General features: G+C 40.0%; 1 protein-coding gene across 1 annotated transcript; it reads left to right on the top strand.

Annotated features, from left to right (window-relative positions):
• Positions 1 to 7,595: 7,595 nt before the first annotated feature.
• LOC137291658 (zinc metalloproteinase nas-36-like) lies at positions 7,596 to 20,244 on the top strand. The gene is made up of 16 exons (XM_067823084.1): positions 7,596 to 7,957; positions 8,479 to 8,589; positions 9,051 to 9,273; positions 9,805 to 9,925; positions 10,859 to 10,925; positions 11,448 to 11,651; positions 12,520 to 12,643; positions 13,398 to 13,532; positions 14,560 to 14,672; positions 15,270 to 15,388; positions 15,954 to 16,072; positions 17,429 to 17,549; positions 17,653 to 17,729; positions 18,840 to 18,939; positions 19,233 to 19,352; positions 20,123 to 20,244. The coding sequence occupies exons 1-16, from the start codon at positions 7,742 to 7,744 to the stop codon at positions 20,190 to 20,192; spliced, it is 2,040 nt and encodes a 679-aa protein (XP_067679185.1). The 5' UTR covers positions 7,596 to 7,741; the 3' UTR covers positions 20,193 to 20,244.
• Positions 20,245 to 25,694: the final 5,450 nt, after the last annotated feature.

Raw genomic sequence — 25,694 nt, 5'->3', positions numbered from 1 at the left:
AAACAATGAGTTGTCAGATGGGTCCTATGACATTTTAACTGAAACAATGAGTTGTCAGGTGAGTCCTATGACATTTTAACTGAAACAATGAGTTGTCAGGTGAGTCCTATGACATTTTAACTGAAACATTGAGTTGTCAGATGAATCCTGTGACATTTTAACTGAAACAATGAGTTGTCAGATGAGTCCTATGACATTTTAACTGAAACAATGAGTTGTCAGGTGAATCCTATGACATTTTAACTGAAACAATGAGTTGTCAGGTGAGTCCTATGATATTTTAACTGAAACATTGAGTTGTCAGATGAATCCTGTGACATTTTAACTGAAACAATGAGTTGTCAGATGAGTCCTACGACATTTTAACTGAAACAATGAGTTGTCAGGTGAGTCCTATGATATTTTAACTGAGACAATGTGTTGTCAGGTGAGTCCTATGACATTTTAACGAAACAATAAGTTGTCAGATGAGTCATATGACATTTTAACTGAAACAATGAGTTGTCAGGTGAGTCTATGACATTTTAACTGAAACAATGTGTTTAATGTTAGTATGGGTAACCCATAATGCCATAAGTGAGCTTCGAAATGTTATCACAGTTTATCACAAACCCAAAGGGACATCGTCATTATTTGTTGACGCGCAAGACGCGAGCTTCGAACTGTTAGCTCGGTTTTTGACACTAACTTGAGGGATATCGTTGTTTATAAATGCAAGGTTGTAACCGATTTCCCCAGTTATCACACAGCCCTGAGGACGTCGTTGTTTATTACTGATTGATATAAGCTTCGAACTGCTTTCCCCATTATAACTTAATCCCGGATGGACATGTAGCAGGAAAGACCTTACACATCCGATGATGTGCTCGTGCTCGGCACTAAGGTATAAAGCCAACACATGGTCCGTACGCAGGAGTTGTTTCTCCACGTTGATAAATCTGTTTCATTGTGACTCGGGTGGCTAGCCACCTGTGGAGATCCGGGTTTAAACTGGTCTTCAGAAGTTTATGTTTGCCGTTAAAGGCGACTGACAGGATCGGGTAGTCAGGCCTGCCTACTTAAGTGACACGTCACCGTACCCCAAATACGTATATCGATGCTCCTGCTGTTGATCACAGGATTGTTTGGGCCAGATTTGATTATTTTGCAGACCACCGCCATATGCCTGGAATATTGCCGAGTGCGGCATAAAACTAAACCAACTCTTGCAACAGTCACGTTAATTTCAGAATGACCACAGTATAGATTGCATCACGTCACTATATTTGTTTAATACATTGATTCAGCTATCAAATACGCCATCCAATCCACAGGCTCACCTGTATGAGGCTAAATAATCAAAAATAATAAAAATGTCTCGGGCCTCCGTTTGTCACTTTTCTTTGTGCGCGTGACAATATTTTATTGCCATTTAAAAACAAATAATTTTTTACTTTGCCGCTTCCCGATCATCCATTTGTTCACTATAAGAATGAGTCTCTGTGAGGACGGGTATGACTGAGTCTACAATTCATTAACACCTGCTAAACTTTCAAAGCTGCATTTCTGAGAAGAAAAACATAAAAATGTGTTCCTCTCTCGTCATTTTGTTTTCTAACATTTTTTTAAAAGTCCTACCGCCCTCGTCACTTTAGAAAAAAATGTGCCCGAGAAACATTCATTTTTTTATTCAGCCTAAGCAATACACGTGTGTTCTGCGCTGTTGTGATCTCTTGTGTACACACAAAAATATGAAACCAGCTTCATGAGTCCTATGAAGCTTCTTTTGATTTTATGTTTACAAGGTAACTTTTTCAGCAGGAAACAGTTTAAGTTTAGCACAGAAATGTAATGTTGAATATACATACGTGTATATTTACCATAATTGATTGAGCATGGCAGTTTCTTATCCTTTCCTTAAAACTGTATAAAAACAGATCTTTAGATCCAGCTCCTTGATTCTCCCACACAAAACCGAATCCCTAAGAAACCAAAATATTGCTCACATGATAAACCCAGGTTTTACCACAAACTTTATCTAAATTATTATGAGATAGCACTGCTTAGGATATCTATCCACTGGTATTTCAAGCAATCTTATCCAGTATTTTATAACATTAAACAAAGAATCAACATATATATAATTCCTACCACATTGTGCTAAAACAGCAACATTAGTACCTCTATGATTCAGGTCCAAAACGAACTTGCAAAACCTAGTATGGAATTGCTCAACTGATGACCATTTTTGATACCCACAAATTTCAGAAGCATATAATATGATTGGTTTAATCTGTACATCAAACATTTTGAACGTAACTACCGGAGAGATATTCTTAAGTTCATAAGTAAGAAGTTTAATTGAACATAAGGCATTGTGTGTTTTATTAACATTTTGGACAGCCCTTGACTGTGAAAGCCTACTGGAAAATAATAAACCGAAGTAATTATAATTGGTTGAAATCTACAACCACTGATCCTTAAACAACCAAGCTTCGTTTTTCCGAAGTTTACCACCATTTCTGAACACTGTAACTTCTGTCTTGTCAAAATTAACAGTCAGTCCCCATGTATGACAAAATTTAATCAACAAATTAACCTTCCCCTGCAAACCAATAACACTGAAAATAGACATAAATCATCTGCGTACAACAATAAATATAGCCCCAGAAACTCTGGACCCAGAAAGATACCCCTATCTAAGCTCTCCATTTCACCATGAAGCTGATGTACAAATAATGAGAACAACAATTGACTTAAAATACTACCCTGTCTAACCCCACTAAATGAACAAAACAATCAGTAACGGACGTCTGAGACACTTTAACACAGGCCCTTGTCTTAGAGTATATATCCCTTATAATATTAAACATGCGTTCGTGAATATTGTGAGATAATAGAACATAATGCAACAAATCTCTGTTAACAGAATCAAAAGCCTTACGGAAATCTACATATGAACAATAAAACCGACCTCTAGACTTCGACAAATACTTTTGAATAATACTCTGCAAAGTAAACATGTTATCCAGTGTTGAATGCCGTTTCCGAAATCCGCCTAGAACTAGTAGGTATTGTGAGCATCTGCCGAGAGAATACCGCCAACACAAACTGTACCGAACAGCAAAGAATAATTTGAATTAACTTCCATGTTCAAAATATATGGTAATTATAACCTCACCAGACCAACCACAGAAGTTTGTGACATTCCTTCTTGACCACCTTCAATTCAATGCCTCTTAATCAATGTTCATAAGAGATCAAATGTCTCCATTCAGGGGGATCCACAAAAATGTCATGTGCTACGCCTCTGGCAATGAAGACTCACAATACAAGACACTATTATGGATGACAACTTCTTTAATTCTTTTAACTCGACGTTTCAAGGCTAATTCTTGCCCCTTCGTCATCCACCTGACGAAGGGGCAAGAATTAGCCTTGAAACGTCGTGTTAAAAGAATTAAAGAAGTTGTCATCCATAATAGTGTCTTGTATTACCTCACCAACTTCTAAATGCCTTTGAAGAATTTCAGAAGACTCAAAAGCTGAAATAAATGAATCCACAAACTATCTTGCCTATTTAAATCCCACATGGACATATATACATAGTTGTAACACAAAAGCAGAATAAAATTGTAACTATAAAATTGAATTATATTTGCCTAAATATTTCACTGCACCTGGCCTTGACTCTTTTGCTGGTACCATGTGCTAAGTGAAAGAACCTTGGAGTTATCTGCCCTTGCCCATTACATCGACAAGACGTTAACGTCCTACCGCGAGTTTCTACTGATTAACTAGAGCTATAAGACTTATATCCCCTTAATCATACAGATCAGAGATTTGGCAGCTCAAAGTCGATAAGAGAATTTATCCCTTAACTGGATAAATTTTAATATATTCTTTCACAAAAGTCATGAATTCGTTGTCAACAACGTTATCGTGTATATTAAGAACAAATTACAAATGAACAACCCATGATGAGCATTTAATGGCAGGCGACACATACATACAGTTCTTATTAAAACTTTTTACATAAGACCAAAACGATTTAGTGTTTGCACAGTTACATTGCAATAGCATGTCACTAGTGACATTAGAATAATAAAGTCTTTTTTTATGGCGACATAATTCGCGAAATATGACTCTTGCTGTATGAAACAAGGTCAGAAGTACAAAATCGCCAGTTAGTCTAAATCTATCAAGAAAAACAGTCATATTTGTCACGTTTTAGTTTGTCACAGTCCCTATGAAACCAAGCAGCACTTGCAGCACTCCTGACAATGTCACTGTTATTACTAAATGTCATACCACAGCTCTGGGCTGCCGTCACAATACACTCTGCCAGTTTAATGGCGGCAAGTAAGGTGTTTTCACATGCAATTTTAGTAAAGTCATCCATTGGAATATCGCTCAACTCATTCTGTAGTGTCCGATGAAAAGCCCCTATGTTCTCTATGTGTTCGTCTGGTCATCTTTACGTCGACTGATGTATACGACTGAGTCCATCTGAGCATCAATAAATGACTTTAGCTTCTTCCTTTTAGACCTGACTGACACTCATAAATCTTCAGACAAACACAAAAGGTAAACTTCACTGAAAATCAAATTTCTTATCGTTTTTTCGACCGTCACCACGTTGATCATTTCATCATTATGTGTAAAGATCATCAGGTATAGTTTCCAATCAGGGACTGGATATAGATCGGATTCGTCACTGGCAATAAGAAGTAAATTTAAGGTAAACAAATACTCATATGAATTTAGATGGTAAAGTCATTTGGAAATAATAGCTGTCATTGTAAGAGATAAAAACGCTTGTTGTCTTAAAGTGGAAAGAGCAGGTCCCAAGTGACTCGCTACACCCATCATTTTGTCATACTCAATAGATTCCATGTCTATAACATCTGGTTCATCTGCAGCAAACGTAATTTAAAATTACCTTCACGCGGAATATACCAGAGTGTTACATGAGATACAAAAAGTAGTACACTTTAGTTCCCCAAAAGAACTAGAGAATCATTCAAAAGTCTACAGACAAGACTGAGAATTTTACGTCTGCAAAGGAAGCATTCCGGATATAACAGCCATCAAAGGCAATTACGATGGAAGACGCATGTTGAAAGGACGATTTCTTTGTGGGTGTGGACACGTGCTTATTACTCATCAAGACATCAAATTACACTGTGAGCATGCTGTTTGCCAGCTGACACAACTGCAGGTCACGTTGCACAATGTCAGGTCAAAATCTCAGAGAACCATTACACCTTTAAAGTCGGAAAGACTCGAGAACCCTTGCACAACCAATCGGTCAGATTGTGTCCCTGTTTAATAAGTGACATGTCATGTTGCTATAGGTGCTTAATAACTATTGCTGGATAAAACTTGACCGTTGAAGGATGTCCTTTAACTGGAAAAAAAGCGATTTTTTGTACATATTTCCTTTGACTTCATATTGTTCACCTTGACCTGATCAAGTGCATACTAACGCATTGCGCTACCAGTCACAACTGGCTGAGCCTTTCTTTGTGAAGGGGTTTGTCAGCTGATTGTCAGCATGGGAGAACAGCATAGACATGGTCGCCGTTTGACGCCTCAGTGTCGAGACATCGTCAGCAACGTCCTAACTTTCTTTGAACAATTAGCTACCGATGGATTAATGTATCCTGTTTGGACTTTTAGGCAGCAGTGAATCGGACTGTGAAAATAATTGATTTCACCTTGAAAAGTTAGTAAACTAGATAGACTATGACTGGAAAAACGATACAATTAAAACATGAAATGATTGGATTTGGGGTTTTTTTAAGAGTTGTTTTCCGGGGCAAGTTCTGTAACGAATCCATCGATGTATGTTTCGCACGAACCCAACATTGACAGCATTCTCTGACCAGCTGTTTGTGACAACTGACCTCCGGATTCATGCATATGTAGAGTAGCATACTATCTCAGGTCAAGCTGACTCACTTGTAGTTTTCCATATTTCTATGTGTGCACACATATCAATTTCTCTTTCACGGGGTTTACTGTATGAGCATCCAATGTGTGACAATGCATCTATTTCTTTTCAATGCAAATTCACATATACATGACAGCGAATTTATAAAATAAAGAAAACCTCTATTCCATTTTATTCATGGTACACAAATCAATTTCACATATTTATAAACATGTTCGTTTTAATTTTAATGCACTAGTGCCCCTTACTGCAGTCGAACCCTGCAGATCAAGTAGCGAGTGAGTGAGTAGCGAGTGGGCTGGGTGAATGAGAAGAGAGGAGGAGGATGTTTCCGACAGTCGTGCAAGGGTGCATCTTGTAGGTGGACCTATCTGGAGCGAACTGAGAGTAGCCATATTTCTTTGCGCGCACACCACAGACTGTGTTTTATGTTCAAGGCTTTACATGAATGCTTGAATACGTGATTTATGAATGTGGATAAAGGAAACAGATAAATTTGAAACAGAGAATTATTGATACTTCATCTTAAGATAAATACACAATGACTTTTATAAAGCAGATACACGCAATTGGGTGAGCACTATTCAGGGATCACTCATAATGGGTGAACACCATTCAGGGAAATGATTAACAAATTAGGGCATCTCATAGTTAAGCCCCTAAACAAACACCAATCAGTTAAAATACCAGGTAGATGAAGATCAAAGGGAAAATAAGGTCTGCTTCATGTGCATAGTTTGAAACCCAAAGGTCTGCTTCGTGTGCAGACACCCGTGACGCAGCAACAACAACCTAACGCTGTCATGCAGTAATGGCCGATCCAATCATCTACACACCACGTCCATATTATAGGTCGTGTAAGTGCTGTAAGGTATCGTTCCTTGCAACTGAAATTCTTATGTAATCTCCAAGGTCATTGCAGCTTTTAGTTTGGGACACAGACGAGTAAATACAATTTCGGCGTTGATCATATATTCTCTGAAACCCCCGCGTATGCATTGCGCATCAGACACTCCCATGTTTATCCCACCATAGACACATAAACAACAGCCCACGTTTGATCTTTACAAACATTTAATCAGTTCAAACACACCTTTTAAAACTCAGATGTTCAATATTAATACCCGGGGCCTCTCATTATGTGCAACGTGTAAACAAAATGCAATATTAAAGAGGGTGGAATTGTATGTGCGATGTCCCCGCCTGGACCAATGATTCCCTGATTGTAAAAATTGTTTTCTCAACACCTGGGGTTTAAAATTTCCTACAAAATAATTTTATGATAATGTTCTGCAGTCACTCTCTCACCTACGGCCGAATGGTTTAACTGCTGTACAACTGTGTCCGGTATGTTTGAACTTTAATAAAACTGCAATACTACCTGCATGTTTACACAACATTTTATGCCATTTCTGTCAATACACCTTATTGTACTATTTCATACCCAGTGGTTACGGATTGAAATATAAAAAAAAAAATATTTCAACTGTTATAAAAATTCGAGACAAACATTCCATAATCACAGAAGGAACTATGAAACAGGTGGACATCATTGGCTGCTGAGCTGCTGAAAGTAAACGCCCACATATACATTATTTGCACAATAAACTCTTTACCCGGATGCACTACCTTTATCACCGAATCTTTACAAACTGCGGTGTATTGTTGTTTTTATGCTTTTAAAGTTATGGAGATGGAGATAAACATTTCGTCACGGCAGTGAATGCTCAGGAGATCGTCACACACACACATATATATAGGATGTGATTCTTCTATCAGTAGCAGTGGGGCGTACACCAGTGAACAATGATGTTCTGCAGCATATGGGTGTCTGTGGTGTTGGTGGTGGGTGGTGCTGCAGCCGCAGATAAAGATGATAATGTCACAATGAGCACGGAAATGCTTCGCATGGTCGGTCAGAACATCAACATGGGGTCAATGATGAACTTGACCGGGGTACAGCTGACACTCGGGGGTGTGCCACTCAACATGACGGGATTCACACTCACGTTTAACGATGCGGTACGTATAACGTCAGCGACAAACAGTAAATTAAATATTTATTTGTTTATTTATTTAAATTACAAAAAACAATACAGAAATATCGTTTTGCTACTTTAAAGACTAAAAGGGTTATCAGTGATCTGTTATCTTTCTATGATTTCTTCTGTCAGTGTCTTAACAAAGTCATTCACGGTTGTGTCGATCATGAGAAATGGTCCAGTTTTTACAACTCACATCAGATTTTGGCATCCTTAACATTGTCACCTTTCACGTGCATCACATCAAAATGCCGTTCAAAGACTATACACCATCCAGATCGCATTTCATAAAGTGAAAACGCTTTTGAAATGTTTAGTGTTAAGCAATCGAGTCAGAACACACCAACCAATGGTATGAGCAACTTTACACGCCGTCGGGCAAAACTTAAGTGAAACAAGGCCATGAAATGAAAATTCAGCCACAAGATTTCACATTCACTATTACGTAACTTAGCATCCCTTTTCAGCATGATGTTACATGGTCTTTAACGTATCTTCCAGCTGATCCTCGACAGCATCATCCGAGGAAGATCGATCGTGGACCTTCTGTACATAGCGGGCAAAGTGGCAGAAATCGAAGGAAGGATAGCAAACGCCCTCGGACTGACGCTTGTAAGACTATTTGAATCCTTGTTTCTGGTTCCCAATATACAATCATAACAGAGCTGAAGAAAACGGCCAAGTTATGTGACATCATCTGTAGAATCTCCACTGTTTGTTACAGAATACCCTCTACACAGAAGTATTGACTATGTACGTGTTTCACAATTTCATATATCGACATTCTAAATGTAGACAAGTAAAGACGTTCAATGTTCAGTGGCATGTTTATACCTACTTGTTCGCGAAACGAAAATACATGAACACTTTGTCTGCAAATTTAATGTACTTTGATTGTAAACACTTTCTACGGTTTTCTAGACATACCCTCCGATGTTACACAAGCTTCAGCAATAAGTCAGGGTCAACATGTTGCATACCGTTACATGTCTGTTTTTCTCCCCCACTTACACACGCGACAGCTAATATCAGGTAACAATGTTAGCATCCATGTCCTCTGTTGGCATTTCCAGACGAGCATCGCAATCGAAAATATATTCGACCCATCAGACGACATTCCTCTTGATCGTGCTGATGTTGACGCTATAATGGAAGATCTGAATGACGATCCTACAATCCTTGAGTTCCTGAGAAATTCTTCTTCAGTTGTGGCCAGAAGGAAGCGGAAAGCCCTCTTCGAGTTAAGATGGCCTGGCACTGTGATTCCTTACCAGATCACATCCGACTTCGACTTGTGTAGGTATCCTTTTAGTGAATTTAGAACACATGTGAGGCCCTTGGTCCACAGCAATCTATGCTACGAACTCATATTGGCATAGATTGTTGTTAATTAAATCAGTGACTAGTTTATCTGCCACAGACTTTCTAAGGACAAGCCTACGTCACGGGATAGCGACAATAAAGATAGTTATGAGTATGGCGTGACGTCGCTTTTACCAGTATTCCAGGAATATCGCGCCTGGGGACGCCGGGAATGGGCTTCACACGTTGTACCCATGTTGGGAATCTAACCTGCGTCCTCGGCGTGATGAGCGAACGCTTTAATCATTAGGTTACCCTACCGCATTAAAGAACAAATATACATATAACTTTGTACAATCGTCAATGGTTTGAAGTAAGTAGGTACTTTTTACGAAATTTGTAAACTGGCAGTTTTATTCATATCCCTATTATATTATTATATTTTTCTGTGGCCTAAAATGAATCGGAAGGTCAGATTTTGTGATATGACCGACTGCGTGTAATGACGATGTTTCAACTCTTCAGTCCCAGACAGTAGACAGATCATACTGGACGCCATAGCTTATTGGGAAAACGAGACGTGCCTGGACTTCCAAGACGTTGGCACTGCCGCGGGATCAAAGATGGTGTTCAGGCGACTAGTTGGGTCAGTGACGTTGGGTATCACATTGTAAACATTCCAAAACTTGCTCACGGAGACACGCACTCATGTGGTAACGGCACAACCCAGTTTGCTCTCACACTTCAGATAAAAATGGTTGCCAAAACCAACCGACATGCATATGATGGATGCTATCCACCGTTCATGAAAAGCAGCATATCTATCCATACACGAAAATATGGCGAGGAGAATACTTTCATTGAGACTGTGATGGGTAGGTAGTGGACATGCCCGCAGCTGACCATCAAACGTCAACTAAGTTATTACTTCTCATCCGGACAAAACTAACAGGCGATGTTAAGGATCGATCAGGACCAGGGCCTAGATTTTCGAAGCTCTCTTAGCGCTATGATAGTCGTAAGTTAGTGTGAGTAATGTATGACGCTTACGACTAACTTAGCGCTAAGAGAACTAAAATATCTTTTCCCAGGATCGCCAAGGATAAACAGTCCACTGAAAAATCGACTTTGCCTATTCATATTTTAATATTTAATGTGTTCTTGTTGTTAAAGTTTCGATGGCCTGTTTGATGGACTTTCATCATAACCCGTAACACAAATCGCTATTTGTTTCTTGTTGTTCTTAATCCAGACCCGACTGTTTATATGTTAAGAGAAATGTTGCTAGAAATCTGCTTCCAACAAATATATACAAATGTATTCTGCATGCTGTGTAGAAGCAATGAATGAAGCAATGAATATAATAATTTCCTTCTGTAGGATAATACCATGCCTTAAATCATAATATGCTCTATGTCAGACACCAAGGAGATGATGATGGCTTTGCAAAGCGCATACTGTATTCATCATGTGCAATGCCAAGCAGCATTTCTGGTAATCTTTTCACTATAATAACCATTTGATTGTGAAACCCCACGCTCATGTTTTCGTTGCAAACGTCGTTATTGGTCGTCACCAGATGCTGGTCCTTCCTTGGTATGAAGCCCTATCCTCAGACGATATCCATTGGTGCCGGCTGCAATCAGGTCTGTCTGTGGGTCATTCCATGTCATATGTTGCTTACGGTATTTGGTATTTCTGGGTATAACGATGTGTGTACGTGTAGTATATGACAGGCTGGGAATGGAATATTATTACCACGGGGCTGTATCCTCGAAGGGAGATAAAGTACTGAAAAATGATTGAGGATACGTAAGTACCTAAGGATTCGCGGAACATTAAATCCTACCACATTATGAAGCGTATGGTGTATGTTGCTATGTTGCTATGTCGAGTGGCCTGGTGGTAACAGCATTCGTTTGTCATTAGGTTTGATTCCCCACAATATGCGAAGCCAATTTCTACGTTCGTAGACAGTAAATGATATGTTCTCATCGATAGGTCATTGCTCTATTCTCAGCAACAGTAAAACGTTTCTGCAAAGACATTCTGATTTTGGCAATGTTCAGTCTGACTGACTGAATGAATGACTAATGAATACAATGATCCATGCTCTCATTATCCTCCGACCGAACTGATTATCTCTACACGGAATGTGCGTGTTTCAGAGAGGGATTGTAGCCAGGGAGATTGGTCATGCTTTGGGATTCGTGCCAGAACATCAAAGACCAGATAGAGACCGATACGTGGAGCTCAGCTGGAACAATGTGCGTCCTGGCAAGCTCCACAAGTTCCTCAGGGCAAGCTGGAGACGGATCGTGACACTGGGAGTACCTTACGACTATTCCTCCCTGTTGCACTACGGAGCTTTCGTAAGTGGCATGGCTACTAACAGCAGCACGTTCATAGTGGCATCAATCAGTTTTCCTTCGCCTCTCGGTTTGTCTGGAGCAACCTACATGCATTACATGTTGTTCTTTAAACAAATTAGTATGCAGTGTGTCTTAGGATCTGTTAGAGAGAAAACCGCTAAACATATAGTATATATAGGTGTCATTGTGCTCTTCTGGTTGTTTCCCAAGAATGTACGTAACCGCCTCCATTGAAAAGGAAGACCCAAATACACACAAGTATGAACTATATCGACCTGTTCAAAACAAGGATTAACATACAAATATATTCATGTAGATATAGGTTTAGATAACAGCGAGAAAGCCAATCGGTTTTCATTTTCATAAGACATTTTCACCGAGAGATCACTGAAATGTTCTTTTCCGACTATATCCCAGCACTCGTCCCATACCGACAGACAGCTGATCACGGCGTGTTGTACAGGTCCGTCAAAGTGAAGCTTAAATGCTAGCAACCAGCCACATGTTACAATACAATACTTTAGAAGGGCAGTACAACATTTCTCGATCATGACATGTAAAATTTCTATAAAATCATTTACAGATGAGGTCCGGTTACATGCAACATGTGTGTGTTCAATCTTAAAATCTTAATTTTTTTCGTTCCCCGTTACATGTAAAAAATAGTGTACTTTTCACTGTTTCATGGCACAAAAGAAAACATTATGAACGATGGTGTATTGAAAGCATTGAAGCTGTAAGTTTTTCATTTCCTTTCTCACAGCAGAGAACAGGAATATAGTGATAGTGTGTGATGTATGAGAACACCGATTATGGTTTGTGTCCTACGCCTGTAGATGCATACGCTTACATTAATTTCATATTGCAGATGTTTTCCAGCAATGGACAGAAAACGATCTCCGGCAGGGAACCTGACGTCGACAGGACTTTCGGATTCAGAAAAGCTCTCTCCTTCTACGATGTGAAACTTGCAAATTTGTTATACTGTTCAGGTGGGTTATTGTAATATGGTTCTGATGAGGCTACAGTATTTGTATTAATAATACGGTGTGGTATCGGATGGGACTCTAGCAGCCTAGACAGACCTTGACGGATTGCTGTACCAGAGGATCTGGAAGTAAATGTCAGCCAGGTTTCTGATCGATGTTTTACACGCAGGTAATTTGGTGGTACATCATGTCTCTATATATCAGTCATGATCTTGATGGTGACTTGTAACGACAGTCGAACCGTAATGACATGTCCAGAAGTATTTACTCATTGGAACTGTTCTAAGAATATCACCAGTAATACGAAACAATAGCACGTTTTCACCTCTTGTGTTCCTGATCTTAAGGGTCAGTAAAAGGTTGGAGGTGAAGGGACTACTGCGGTCATATGGACGTGGACATATTGAAACAGAAGTTACTCCAATGCTTACCTTTCAGACGAAGACGTTGTAATTACTGGTCTGTGCGTTGCTGGGAGTTGAGAGCAGTGTAACTATTTTAACTACTAGATGGATACTGACGATAAACCTTAAACTAACAACTAGTCCCTGAAATGAACAAGTGTGTGTGTGCCTGTGTGTGCGTGTGCGTTTATGCATGTGTGTGTGCTTGTGCTTCAGGGTCTGTATGACAGCCTAGATAATATTATCAGAGCTGCAGTGATTGTAAATTTTGTGTCTATGCCACTAGGCATTGCTTTTTTTATCATATCTACATGTGACCGCACTAACGTCCTCATGTTCTGTGGGCAAGTCAGACAGTTGCTCAGGAGGGCTCGAGACATCAATGTGCATGAAGGATGGCTACAGGGACCCAAGGAACTGCACCTACTGCAAGTGCACTGATGGTCTGGCAGGCAGATACTGCATGTCGGTGGAACCGGGAAGGAATAGTAAGACTCGCATCGCGATCATTTGAAACGATAGTAACTGCTAACTCGCAATAGGAGTGGAAACGGGATACTCCTATGCATCTAAGTGTGTCCACCCCAAAGACATTTCGATAACTCTGATGGATGTCATTTCCCTTTGAAAGTAGTTGCTGTTCAGTAAGCCCCCACTAGCCTTACTTCCGATCCCTATGGACCTGTGAAGGTCATTGGTAGAATAGGCCTTCAGCAACCCATGCTTGCCATAGAAGGCGACTATGCTTGTCGTAAGAAGGGACTAACGGGATCGGGTGGTCAGACTCGCTGACTTGGTTGGCACATGTCATCGGTTCCCAATTGCGCAGGTCGATGCTCGTGCTGTTGATCACTGGAATGTCTGGTCCAGACTCGATTATTTACAGTCCACCGTCACATAGCCGGCAGATTGCTGAGTGCGGTGTAAATTAAACTCACTCACTCCGATTCCTATGGGCGCTTAGAGTTGAGCATTGATGATGTAGGTGATGTTTATGTTTAAGCATTTATCATTCAAGTTAATGTGTGCACTTGATATCTTATGGATAATAAGATACACAAACAATACACTGCAAGATATATTGACATAGAATACAGGGGCTACTTAACAGTGATATCTTCGTTATAGGAACAAACTTTGTTGTTAGCATTTATGAGACGCATTTATGATGGGATGGATAGGTATACCAATATGGTGGTATAAACAGTTCGCTATTTATCTTATAGCAAGGGCATAACAAAATCCAGTGATACATCGAGCTTAAGAGTTGGTTATAATCTTTTGAACGTAGAAAACGTAGTAACAGAACATTTCATGGTTCAACATGTTTTATTCAGAAGGTTGTACGAATAAATTACATTCATCCGTAATATTCAAGAAAATGCACTCAATCAAGATGGGCATATTTGTTATGTGATAATGTAGATATGTGTGTCAGCCTTGCCATGTCTGCGTTCAAATCCCCCAAACGTTCCTCCAAGTTAAAAAGTATTATTCTGTATTTCCTATTTGCAGCTAACTGTAGTTCGACATCCTTGTTGGCGACACCTCAGTGGCAAACGCTGACCTCCCCTGGTTACAACACCACGGGGTACACGGCATTCTCTGAATGTTCTTGGCTTATAACGGTAAGGGCGTATTCTGGAGAGACGATTTTATCCCTTTGGTCAATCAAGAGGGTTCAGTTTTAAAACAATTGAGCGATAGAGAAATGTTCGCCGTCTTTGGCTATATTCCAGCAATATCATGGCGGGGGACACCAGAAATGGTCCTCACGCATTGCTTCCATTAGGGGAATCGAACTTTTTAACCACTAGGCTACCCCACCGCCCCTTAACGAACATGAATACAGGCTGTGATTCCAAGTTTGGCAAATGTGTTCCATGGCCCACAAATACTGTTCAATTCCTGTCCACAGAAGTGGCGGTGGGATAGCCTAATGATCTTTTGATCGTAACGCTCTACACCCGGATTCAAGTGGTAACACAATGTTTCTCTCCATAAATGTATTTATATTATTCATATTGATATTTCATTGTATCAGTCGTACACTGAATCGAATGTAATATTCTGACAACTTACTATTGTAAAGCTAAAATATTAAAGTTTACAATCACGTACACAGTTTGCTTTACAAGGTGCACCGCTGCTGTGAGAGGTAGTTAAGTGTATGAACAAGAAATATGTGAAAAATATGTTTCACAACTAAATGTTTGTTCATTTAGGCACCCAACGACTCGGCCATTACGATACGCTTCAGTGGGCCATTTGAATTTCCTTGTCAAAGTCCATGCATGGACTTTGTGGAAGTCAGGTTTACTGATCTTGCCAGAACCGGGCCAAGGTCTGTATGCCTCTCAGAATTTCCTTTCATCTTAATTATGATCTGTGTTTTAAGTGAGTGAGTGAGTGAGTGAGTTGAGCTGAGTTTTACGCCGCACTCAGCAGTATTCCAACTATATGGCGGCGGTCTGTAAATAATCGAGTCTGAACCAGACAATCCAGTGATCAACAACATGAGCATCGATCTGCGCAATTGGGAACCGATGACATATGTCAACCAAGTCAGCGAGCCTGACCACCCAATCCCGTTAGTTGCTTCTTACGACAAGCATAGTCGCCTTTTATGGCACGCATGAGTTGCTGAAGACATATTCTACCCCGGGGCCTTCATGGGTCTGATCTGTCTTTTATTCTTAAATATTTCAACATGGATTCGACAATAAAATATCAAACCTAACAAAACACTGAACATTTTCGTAATGTTTTTAAAACACATATGTGTTTTACAACTCAAAACGAATTATGACCCTAATTAATGTAAATGTGTTATAAGAAAATAGATGACAATTTACATGCTGATCATCTCTCGAAAAACAAACATAAAAATACACTGTTTACTTTACCAGATACTGTTGCTCAGAGCGCCCCTTACATTACTTCCGGTCCCATGGGAACGAAAGTCTGATTCTGTTCAAAGCCAACTCCAGTTTGAGTCGAAATGGATTTGCCCTCGAGTACAGGACAGGTCAGTTTATATCACTAAGTGCTATTTGTAGTGCTACGTATATATGTTTGTATTGGAAGGCATTGCTTCAACACAGAATCCCTCTTCCTGCTTTTACGTACACATTACATACGAAATATTCTGAAAGCTTCCTCCTTGTGAACGGCTAACAGATGGAGAGTGGTATAGAGAGTTAGGCTGACGTCGTTCAAAAAAATAAAAGCTCAGTAAATTGTGGTGACATCATCAAAATTACCCTCGATGCAGCACATTTGAATTTATTGAAAGCCACCATGTAACCACGCTTCCTCTTCAACTGATAGTTTAAACGGACTGTATATACGAAAATATCCACCTTGATAATTTCTGATAATGACACAAATTAGTAAAGAGTTTTCGACGGTACTGTTTTTGGTATCCCAAAACAGTTCGGGAACGAGTTCAGTTTTGCTGACGTCTGTTTTGGAAAATCCAGCTGTCAAGTGTATGCTTGCCTGTCAGTTTGGTTTAGCCAATAACTTACTTTTACCCATTTGTTAGCGCTAATTTTATGTTTGTTTCACTTAAAATAGCTAAATTAGGTTTGCTTAATGAAGACAAGGAAGGTCATATGCTCACCTGGAAATAGAACACGGCAAAATGAGTGAGTGAGTTTAGTTTTATACCGCACTCAGCAGTATTCCACCTATATGGCGACGGTATGAATATAATCGGGTCAGGACCAGACAATCCAGTGATCAACAGCGTGAGCATCGATCTGCGTAATTGGAACTGATAACATATGTCAACCGAATCAGCGAACCTGACCACCTGATCCCGTTAATCGGCTTTTACGGCAAGCGTAGTCGACATTTGTAGCAAGCATGGGTTGCTGAAGACCCTTTCTACTGCGGACCTTCACGGGTCTACGTTTCGAGTAACACTGCCTTGTGCAACGGTCATCATTGTCATTACAAATGTGTCGACCTGGAAATGGCCACTGCTTCCCATAAAAAAAGGTCTTAATGAAAACTTTTGCAAAAGTATTGAATACTGCAACTTTGATCCAACAACTTCTGAGCAAGTGATATCATGTATTGTGGAGAAACATTTTGCAGTCTGAATGTCCGTCCGTACATAAAGGTATGTACGATAATAATGTTTCGGTCTCATTGATCTCCTATACTTCTATTTCAGATATGTGAATCAGTTAAAGGAAAAAGGCTATTTGACGGTTTGTGAATGGCATCATATTGTCGATATATGTGAAGCCTTTGCCAAGCCAAGCATAAATTCAGATATTCACAATTTTTGAAAAAATCCCAGTAAAGTATAAATCGTAATCTAGCAGCTCCTACTGATGTGGTGTGTTTGTGACCAGAACATATGTTGTTACAGAACCCTGTGGAGGATGTTCCGGCAATGACTCCGTAGAGCCGTGTTTGGAGACACAGAGATTCAACTGTCCAGGCGTCTTCACCGGCAATTGCAACTTCTGGGGCTTCAATCGCTGTACAACGTACGTTCATATAACAATATCAGTTTTATTGCAATTGTCTTTTGTCTGCTTGGATTCGACGTTTCTGAACAACCGTAAACATTATCTGCAATACTTGTTTCAGTCGTAGACGCAATACATGCTACCGGATAGCACAGAGCTGTTGCGGAAACTACAGACTCGTCAACAACACGTGTTACCGTGAGTTACCATCTTGTTAATTTCATCTCCCTGTCAAACTAAAACGACTGCGAAATCAACTGTGAGGTCTGTGTCTCTAATGTAATGTGGCTAAAACTGACCAGTTGGTAGTGAAGATCACTAGAGATCGCTAAACGGATCGATAATTGGAGATATCGTCGATACGGAGGATTTTTTTATTATTAGCAGTATGGAAATTGCGATATCGATAATATCGTACATGAAACTTTGTAATAGAAACAAACAATATGCACCTTTAGGACTATATTAAATTATATTTGTGTTGTTAATAATCCATGCAAAAACATATTAAATTACCATGTTTGCTCTGAAATACGTGTACAGTATTTATCGATAATCAATATTTAGTTACGATTATCGATCTGTTTCATCGGTATCGATAACCATACCTACATGTCACTAAAACACACGTGTGCAGATACAGGGAGTTTACTTGGCTGTATCTCTCAACCTTGATATTAACTTGACTTAAGCATCAGCGAGTCCCTTATCACAGAGCACCTGTGGTCAGAAAAGGAGTGTGGTTTTAATAGGTGGGGTTTTTTTTGTTTTTCTTGCAAACCTTTGATTTTCTGAATGACTTTTGATGATGTATGCACAGAATAATTCACCATGTCATATGAGACTCTTAGAAATTAATTTATCTTCAAGGTGGCGCCAGGTCCAGCCTCAGAGGAACAGTAGATAGCATTTGCGTTGTAAAGGAATGTTAATTATTTAAGGAATAGTTTCCTCGTTAGTTCGGAAATTAATTCCTGTTTAGAATATGTATATTAATATGTATATGAGCCTGTGGCCTTCATACGTAATAAAGATTTTGACGGTGCTTATTTATGTCTGTCCTTAAGGCCCGAACCCAAATTTCCTGTCATGTTTTCTTTGAGCTATGTGAGTCAGCATATGGGTCAGACCAGACAATGCAGTAGATGGCATTACGGAGATTGATCCATGCAGTTGACATAGGATGCAAATTAATCACGTAGTCGGCTTTATAACACGCACAGGTTACCTGCTGTCTCGACGGGTGGAGGAAGGGGTTTCTGAAGCCGACCTAACCATGTTCAAATGTTTATGTTATAAACTTTTAAGCTGTGCTATCGGACTGGACGGCTTGGTCAGCCTGCAGCAGCACGTGTGGCGGATGTGGCACCAGGACCAGAACAAGGACATGTATTCGTCCTCCATGCAGGTATTTGTCAATATATCTTGCAAGTACATTTTATAAAATTCGAAGTAAACAAAAAATCTAACTGTAAAGATATTAAATATGATAACTGCCACGGAAAGACAAGTCCAAATACACGCGGAGGAATTACTAAGACAAACATTGCAGTCAGTTATGTATGCGCCTAACGGCACTAACAGGGCCTTTGGATCATTTATTCAAACCATAGACTCCATATTATCAGGCAGATATAAACCTGTTCGTAATGTATTATTGAAACATACAAGTCGATAGCTAGCATTCTCTCTGTATGACAGTGCACCATTAAGCGAGACGGAGGCGTGCAACACTCAGGCATGCTCGGGAACCCCAGTGTCGAGAACCTGTTCCGCCAGGTTTCGATGTGGATGGTGGTTCTTTAGAAGGCAATGTACCAGGTGAGATACACATTTTCATCCCGAAAGAACCCTCTTCATGATCTAGTCACCAGAGAAACTCAACAGCATGTCATCGTGTCGTGTCAAGTTAACTTGTTACACTAATGGTACTTTACAAACTGTTGTAAATTCCGTATTGTAAAATGTCACTCGAAGTGATACCTCTATAACCTGTTGTAGTAGTAACTGTACTTCTGCAGCTTAACATTGTACTTCAAACTGTAACGAATGCAGTATCCTTCCGATGTGTCCATTAATGACAGAATTTGCTGGATTAGTCACTAATGTAGTGATTGACCTTAACATGCCCTTCGTAACGTTGTGAGTGAGTGAGTGAGTGAGGATGGATTTACGCTGTTTTAAGCAATACTCCACTTCATTCACTGTACCCATATGGGGAATCGAACCTAGATCTTCAATGTGACGATCCTAGTGAACCACTAGGCTACCCAACTGCCCCAATAACGTTGTTAAATGGCTATAGACAGTAACATGGCATTTCGATACATTTTGATATCTGATCCCTTGACGTACATTTATGTAGTCGTGCATCAATGTAACCTGTTATACTTCACAGTAACTGCGCAGTGGCGGCGCGTCTCACTAAAAGGTTGGAGTAATGCATCACAAGTGATAAATGCGTAAGATGCCAAGGAGCGATTTCACCCTTACGTGTTACAAAGGTGTTTCACCGTAATTTGTTGTGTTTATGGTTTACCATGACATGTTGTAAATATATTTCACATTACCTGTAATGTGTTCTCGTGCAGGTACTACACGTGCTACAGACTGGTCAGATGCTGCGCTGGACGATTCGAGCAGGATGGCTTCTGTATCTGAAGATACCATCATTGTTACTTCCTGAACAAAAAAATAAACAAATTGTGTTTAACATTCTTTGTTATGTATGTCTGAATATAGTAACATCTGAGACGTGTTTGCACGAGTTTTATGAACACCTGATGTCATTATTTGATGTCATCGTAACAGTCCTAATGTTATTATTTCGAGTAATCTTATCAGTGAAACATGACAATATGGTCAGTATATGTTTGAGCTCTATATGAGCCTTATCCGGAGACACTTGCGTCTTTCGTTGCTTAGTGAGACAATTTGGAAAATGTACCAGTATTTTACGCGTACAGTGCCCATACGAAATATGAATTAGTATCTGCACTTCAGAAGGCCATGTATAGATTAATCACCCTGACATTATAGTTATTTATATAAACTCTGCGGGCTCTATGTTTATTTAAATAGCTACCGTAGTGAGGGTGAGTACACGGTATACACACGGGGGCATTCTGATTTATTACGCGTGAAATGTAATGGCCACGATGAAGATTATCAAAACGTACAATTTTATTGTTTTGAAATAGAAATAATTGCCATGTGTCAGTTTTAACATGCTAATAAAACACTTCCAAGAATGATGGACCTTCCCCTAATGGTCGAAGTCCGTATACCTCTTATATCGCTGGTCACCGCTCGCATGTTATATAGCTTATAACGAGTGAGTGAGTGAGTGATTGATTGATTAATTGATTGAGTGAGTGAGTGAATGAGTCGCTTCTTACGCCATGGCTCTGTGTACAATATATGAGGCCGTAGTATTGCTGGTATATTGTGACAAGTAAATACATATTCACTGTCTCAAGCAGTGCCCAAGGATGCCTCGGTTCACAGAGTACTGGTCACGAGTCAAAGTTCAACCTAAGGAAGTGTTCAGTTTCTTAAAACCCTTAATTTCTGTAACCACAATGTTAACATTTTAAATGTTGCAATTCGAAAATATTGCCGGTTGAGTCGTTCCTTGGAACAGCGCTAGAACGTTTTGCTTCAATTTCATCTTCAAAACGTGGATGCTGCCATGTTGACACCAGCTGATCGACTGACAATGCAGCGCACGTTACTAAAAGCCTCGCGGCGGACAGACAGACAATGTTTTATTTACGCCTCACCTCTTAATACAAAATACAGATATACAATTTACATAAACAGAAGGCATACATGCAAATATGGGTGATGAGAGACGGTGTAAAGAGAAATCGATATTTACATGCAATAGCAACATGCTGCTTCTCAATAATTGCATTAGAAGTACATAACATCGATCAGTGGGAACTGTCTAAACCGGCTGTCATCAGGCCTGAAGAAATAATCTAATTTCGACAACGTTCCGGATTGGAGAACTGATGATAAATGTACACGCCACAAAGGGACTGAGATTTTATGCCCGCTTTGACAGCTTCCATTGTAATTAGATAAACATACATTGTAAGTAGAGTTAGGAGATAAACATCATGTGTTGGCCAATTTCCGGGTGTTATTGAGTATTTGAAGCACGGGAATGCATTTGGCGTCAATAACACCCGGAAATTGACCAACACATGATGTTTATCGACATTGTAAACACAAAAGTAAACCAAAGGGGTTTTACTGTCTGCACTCGTTTACATCGAATACGGACACAGCAGTGAAGTGTCATCAGCTGGCCGTTTCAGCTGGTTCTCATGGTAGCATCTGGAGTAAATAAGAGTTGTATACAGTGCATACAGTTTGTCTGTCTGTCTGTCTGTCTGTCTGTCTGTCTTGTCTGTGTATATAGTCCTAAGATTATGCCGAAGATCACTCTATTGTCAATGCCGTGATTGTGATGGAGAAAGGTTGGTGGAGTGTATCTGAAAAACATTTATTAATAGAAAATGTCCTTTGTCCACATGACATGGAAGACAAGTGTCATGTATATACTTAGTCAAAAAAGAAACTTCACAAAATGTAATTTCTAAAAATAATGAATGATCTTTCTCTGATCGACTCTAGAAAAACGTTAGCAAAACCCACTCAAACCCGTCGTGCAAATGACGTTAGTGCCAAATCAGATTTTGCACGTGCGGTCGATCACGTGATCGTTGCATCGAACTTTTCTTCATTTGCTGTGTTTTCATTGGCCTCAAAAATTGAAAAAAACCCCAACTCTTTTAAGCCACAGTTCTAACGGTACTGTAAATGCCATGACTGTGAAATGTGCAACGTGAACGTGCTGTTTGCATGTTGCAAGCGGGCAGATCAGTTATTGCCGTCGCAAGAGCAATGGGATGCTGCTGGCGTACTGTGTATGACTTGCGAGGCCATCTACGTCAACAAACTGGCACCACTTCTGATCGCCCAAGGTCGGGTCGTCCACGTGTGACGTCACGAGCAGAAGACCGTCAAATCGTCCTACGTCACTTACGAGACAGATTTCTGCCGGCTACACGAGGCAGGACTGAGATGTTTAGAGGTCGACTGCCCTCACAGACCATTCGAAATCGGTTGCGGGCTGTCAGTCCCCATTCTCGACGTCCATATCGTGGGCCAATATTGACGTCGCTTCATCAACGTCAACACCTGCTGTGGGCCCAACGTCACCTCCGATGGACCCAGAGAGACTGCAATCGAGTCGCCTTTCGCGATTAATCCAGGTTTACCCTCAGACTCGGTTTTCATAGTCTGCAGACGACGTCACGAACGGTATGCCCAATGTTGTGTACAGGGAGTCGACAGATTCTGGGAGGTAGTTGCATGGTGTGGGGCACTTTCTGTGGGAACAACCGTTCCCGACTTCTGGTCATCCGTGGAAACCTAACAGCTGTTGCTTACCGCGACCAGATCCTCACCCCTGAACTCGCTCCTTTCATGGCGGCTGGTGGCCCTGGTCTACAGTTCCAGCATGATAATACTCGGCCGCATACCGCGATGTTGACATGAAATTTCCTTCAAAACGCTTCAATCAACGTCATCGACTGACCATCGAGGACCCTTGACCTTAATCCAACAGAGCACGTTTAGGATGCACTTGGAAAAAGGCTTCGTGGTCTTAGGAACCAACCTCAGAATTTGCAGGAACTTGGCGCTGGCTTGCAAGAGCAATGGCGCAGAATCCCCGACCACGTGTTCACAAGCACCAAGCAGTCGACGAGGAGACGGTGTTTGGCAGTGATGAATGCGTGGGGCGGCCATACACAATATGGAACTGAGCAAATTTCAAATTTTTATTCTCGTGACTTGACATTCAGCATTCCCATGTTTTGAAACGGCGGTGTAGCCCTCAAATACTTCCCAATACTGTCTTTGAGTGTTGTCATTTTGATGATACATCTGCCTATCGTAAATACGAGATACATGTCACATTGTCTGAACCGATTGCACAGTTACTGTGCAGTGTACTGTCACATATAATTATGGCCGTCTCGCATGACACGATACACAGATCAGTCTCACTCTGTCTTCTTGGTGCAGTTGTATAACGCCCTATTCAAACTATGTCTTGTTCTGTGTTCTGATATTTCTGAGGGGAAGCGCCGCACTCTCCCCAATCACCATACAGCATTGAATGGGTGCGAGGGCAGTGAATGCTGTCATGTTGTATCCTGGCTGACTATTATACATGATCACTTACCCTGGTATTCACAACGGGTGGGTTGAGATGACCGCACAGAATAAGGAAGTACATGCTGACCCTGAATGTACTCATATGATCCCGTCTCACACCTAACTATGCATGAATGCATCCGTATTGCAATTTAAATGAAAAACACAAGATGCTATTTAATGACATTACGACAGTCAATTAACATGATGTCCATTTTTTGAAAAGTTGAGTTAAAGCCATCATACATATGCATAAAATCCATCTTGTTCGACGTGGCATAACAATAGTACACTAAAATATACACTATATGATACGTTTGTTTCATTAAAAATGACCAACAAATGTAATTGCGCTGCGCTACCTGATCGCTGATGACCAGTATTTAGTATTTCTTCGACAAATTCATTGTACAGGCAAGGTCAATAGCATTTTTAAACTAGTTTGGGATGGTCTTGAATTTAAAAGTGGTTCAATACAGTCAGAGTCAAAAGTTATTGTTAAGTGAAATTATGTCATTGTTGATTTTGGAAATTATTATTTGGATTTGGCGTGTTTTGGTAATTTTACATAAACAGAAATGGGAGTACATACTCAGTTGTTTGAAAAATTTAATGTAGCCCTGCCTACACATAAGGGGATGTGACAACACTGAAAGAGTCTGCACACAAAGTTGACTCCAAGGTTTCTACACGCGGTCACAGGAGAACTCGACCCCGACACCTCAACCTAAATAACATGACATATCTATATACAAAACATATCAACTACCACCTACCTGGCCATATGAACATGCTTGTGTTTTGACTCATATACTGTTCTTATTTTCTCTTGTTCCTTTCTACGAGTGCATTACTTCATGTATCCTATATTTATTGTAGTTCAGAAACTTCGAATGAACATGAATGTTACTCGTACATATCTCAATAGAGTGAAGTGGCGAAGCCCTTTCAGCATCCGTACGGAAAGAGTGATTGTACAAGGCTGGGTATGTTATACGTTTGTATTTGTTGTAACAGCTAGTATTTCAGTATGGCAATTGTGCTTGTGTGGACCAACCAATCCCGTGATTGTCACCATGCGACACGATGCAAAGGCAGGTGTTAAGAAATCACCATGAAAGAATGCGTCGTATACCTTTATTGATCTTTATTGATTACTGATCACTGATGCGTTGATTTTGCGTCTTCTACACGTCTTGACCTTATATAACAACGTAGAGCGTGTATTTACAACTTCTTTAGCATTTTCTAAGCTACGTCTTGTTCCTTCAACAGGCAATTGCACGTGGTGAAGGGTCAAGAGGTAGTCCAGAAACGTCGTGTTATAAACAATAACAAATCCAAATCCATACCGTTCATGTTATGGCCACATGTCAACGTATTCGTGAGTTCTTTGTGTTGTGTACAGTCAAAGCTCCAGATAATATTTGCATATTCTACACAATAATAATCACGCTTACTGACTTAATTACAAATCTGGGAATAAAAGAATGCATAAGAATCGCTTAAACCCAATAGGCCTATAATACCTTGCGTATTTTACTTAGTTAACTAAATTGGACTGCGTATTATCTGACACTCACGTTTCTACTGAGAACAACCTAGAACCATATAACCAGGATATACTGAATGAACTTTGAAAGCTATTACAAACAATAAGTCACCCACTATAATCAGATCTATATATGAACAGAGAAGTATTCTTATTCCTTTATATCACGAATCAGGAAGTTGCATTTGTATTAAATCGTACATCGAAAAAGAATACATGCTAACCGATTATCAATATATGGTATCATATACTTTATAAGGAGTGTTCTGACTTCAATTAGTATTCTTTACAGTCCAGCCACTATCAACCATTCAGAATAGTGAACGTCAAACATACCTATCCTGATCTGGTAGTGTATATAAATGTAGCTTGTAACT

Source organism: Haliotis asinina, chromosome 7 (genome assembly GCF_037392515.1).
Source record: "Haliotis asinina isolate JCU_RB_2024 chromosome 7, JCU_Hal_asi_v2, whole genome shotgun sequence".
Taxonomy (NCBI): Eukaryota; Metazoa; Mollusca; class Gastropoda; order Lepetellida; family Haliotidae; genus Haliotis; species Haliotis asinina.
Note: the sequence above shows the minus strand (reverse complement) of the source record. Positions and strands in the feature narration are given on the sequence as shown.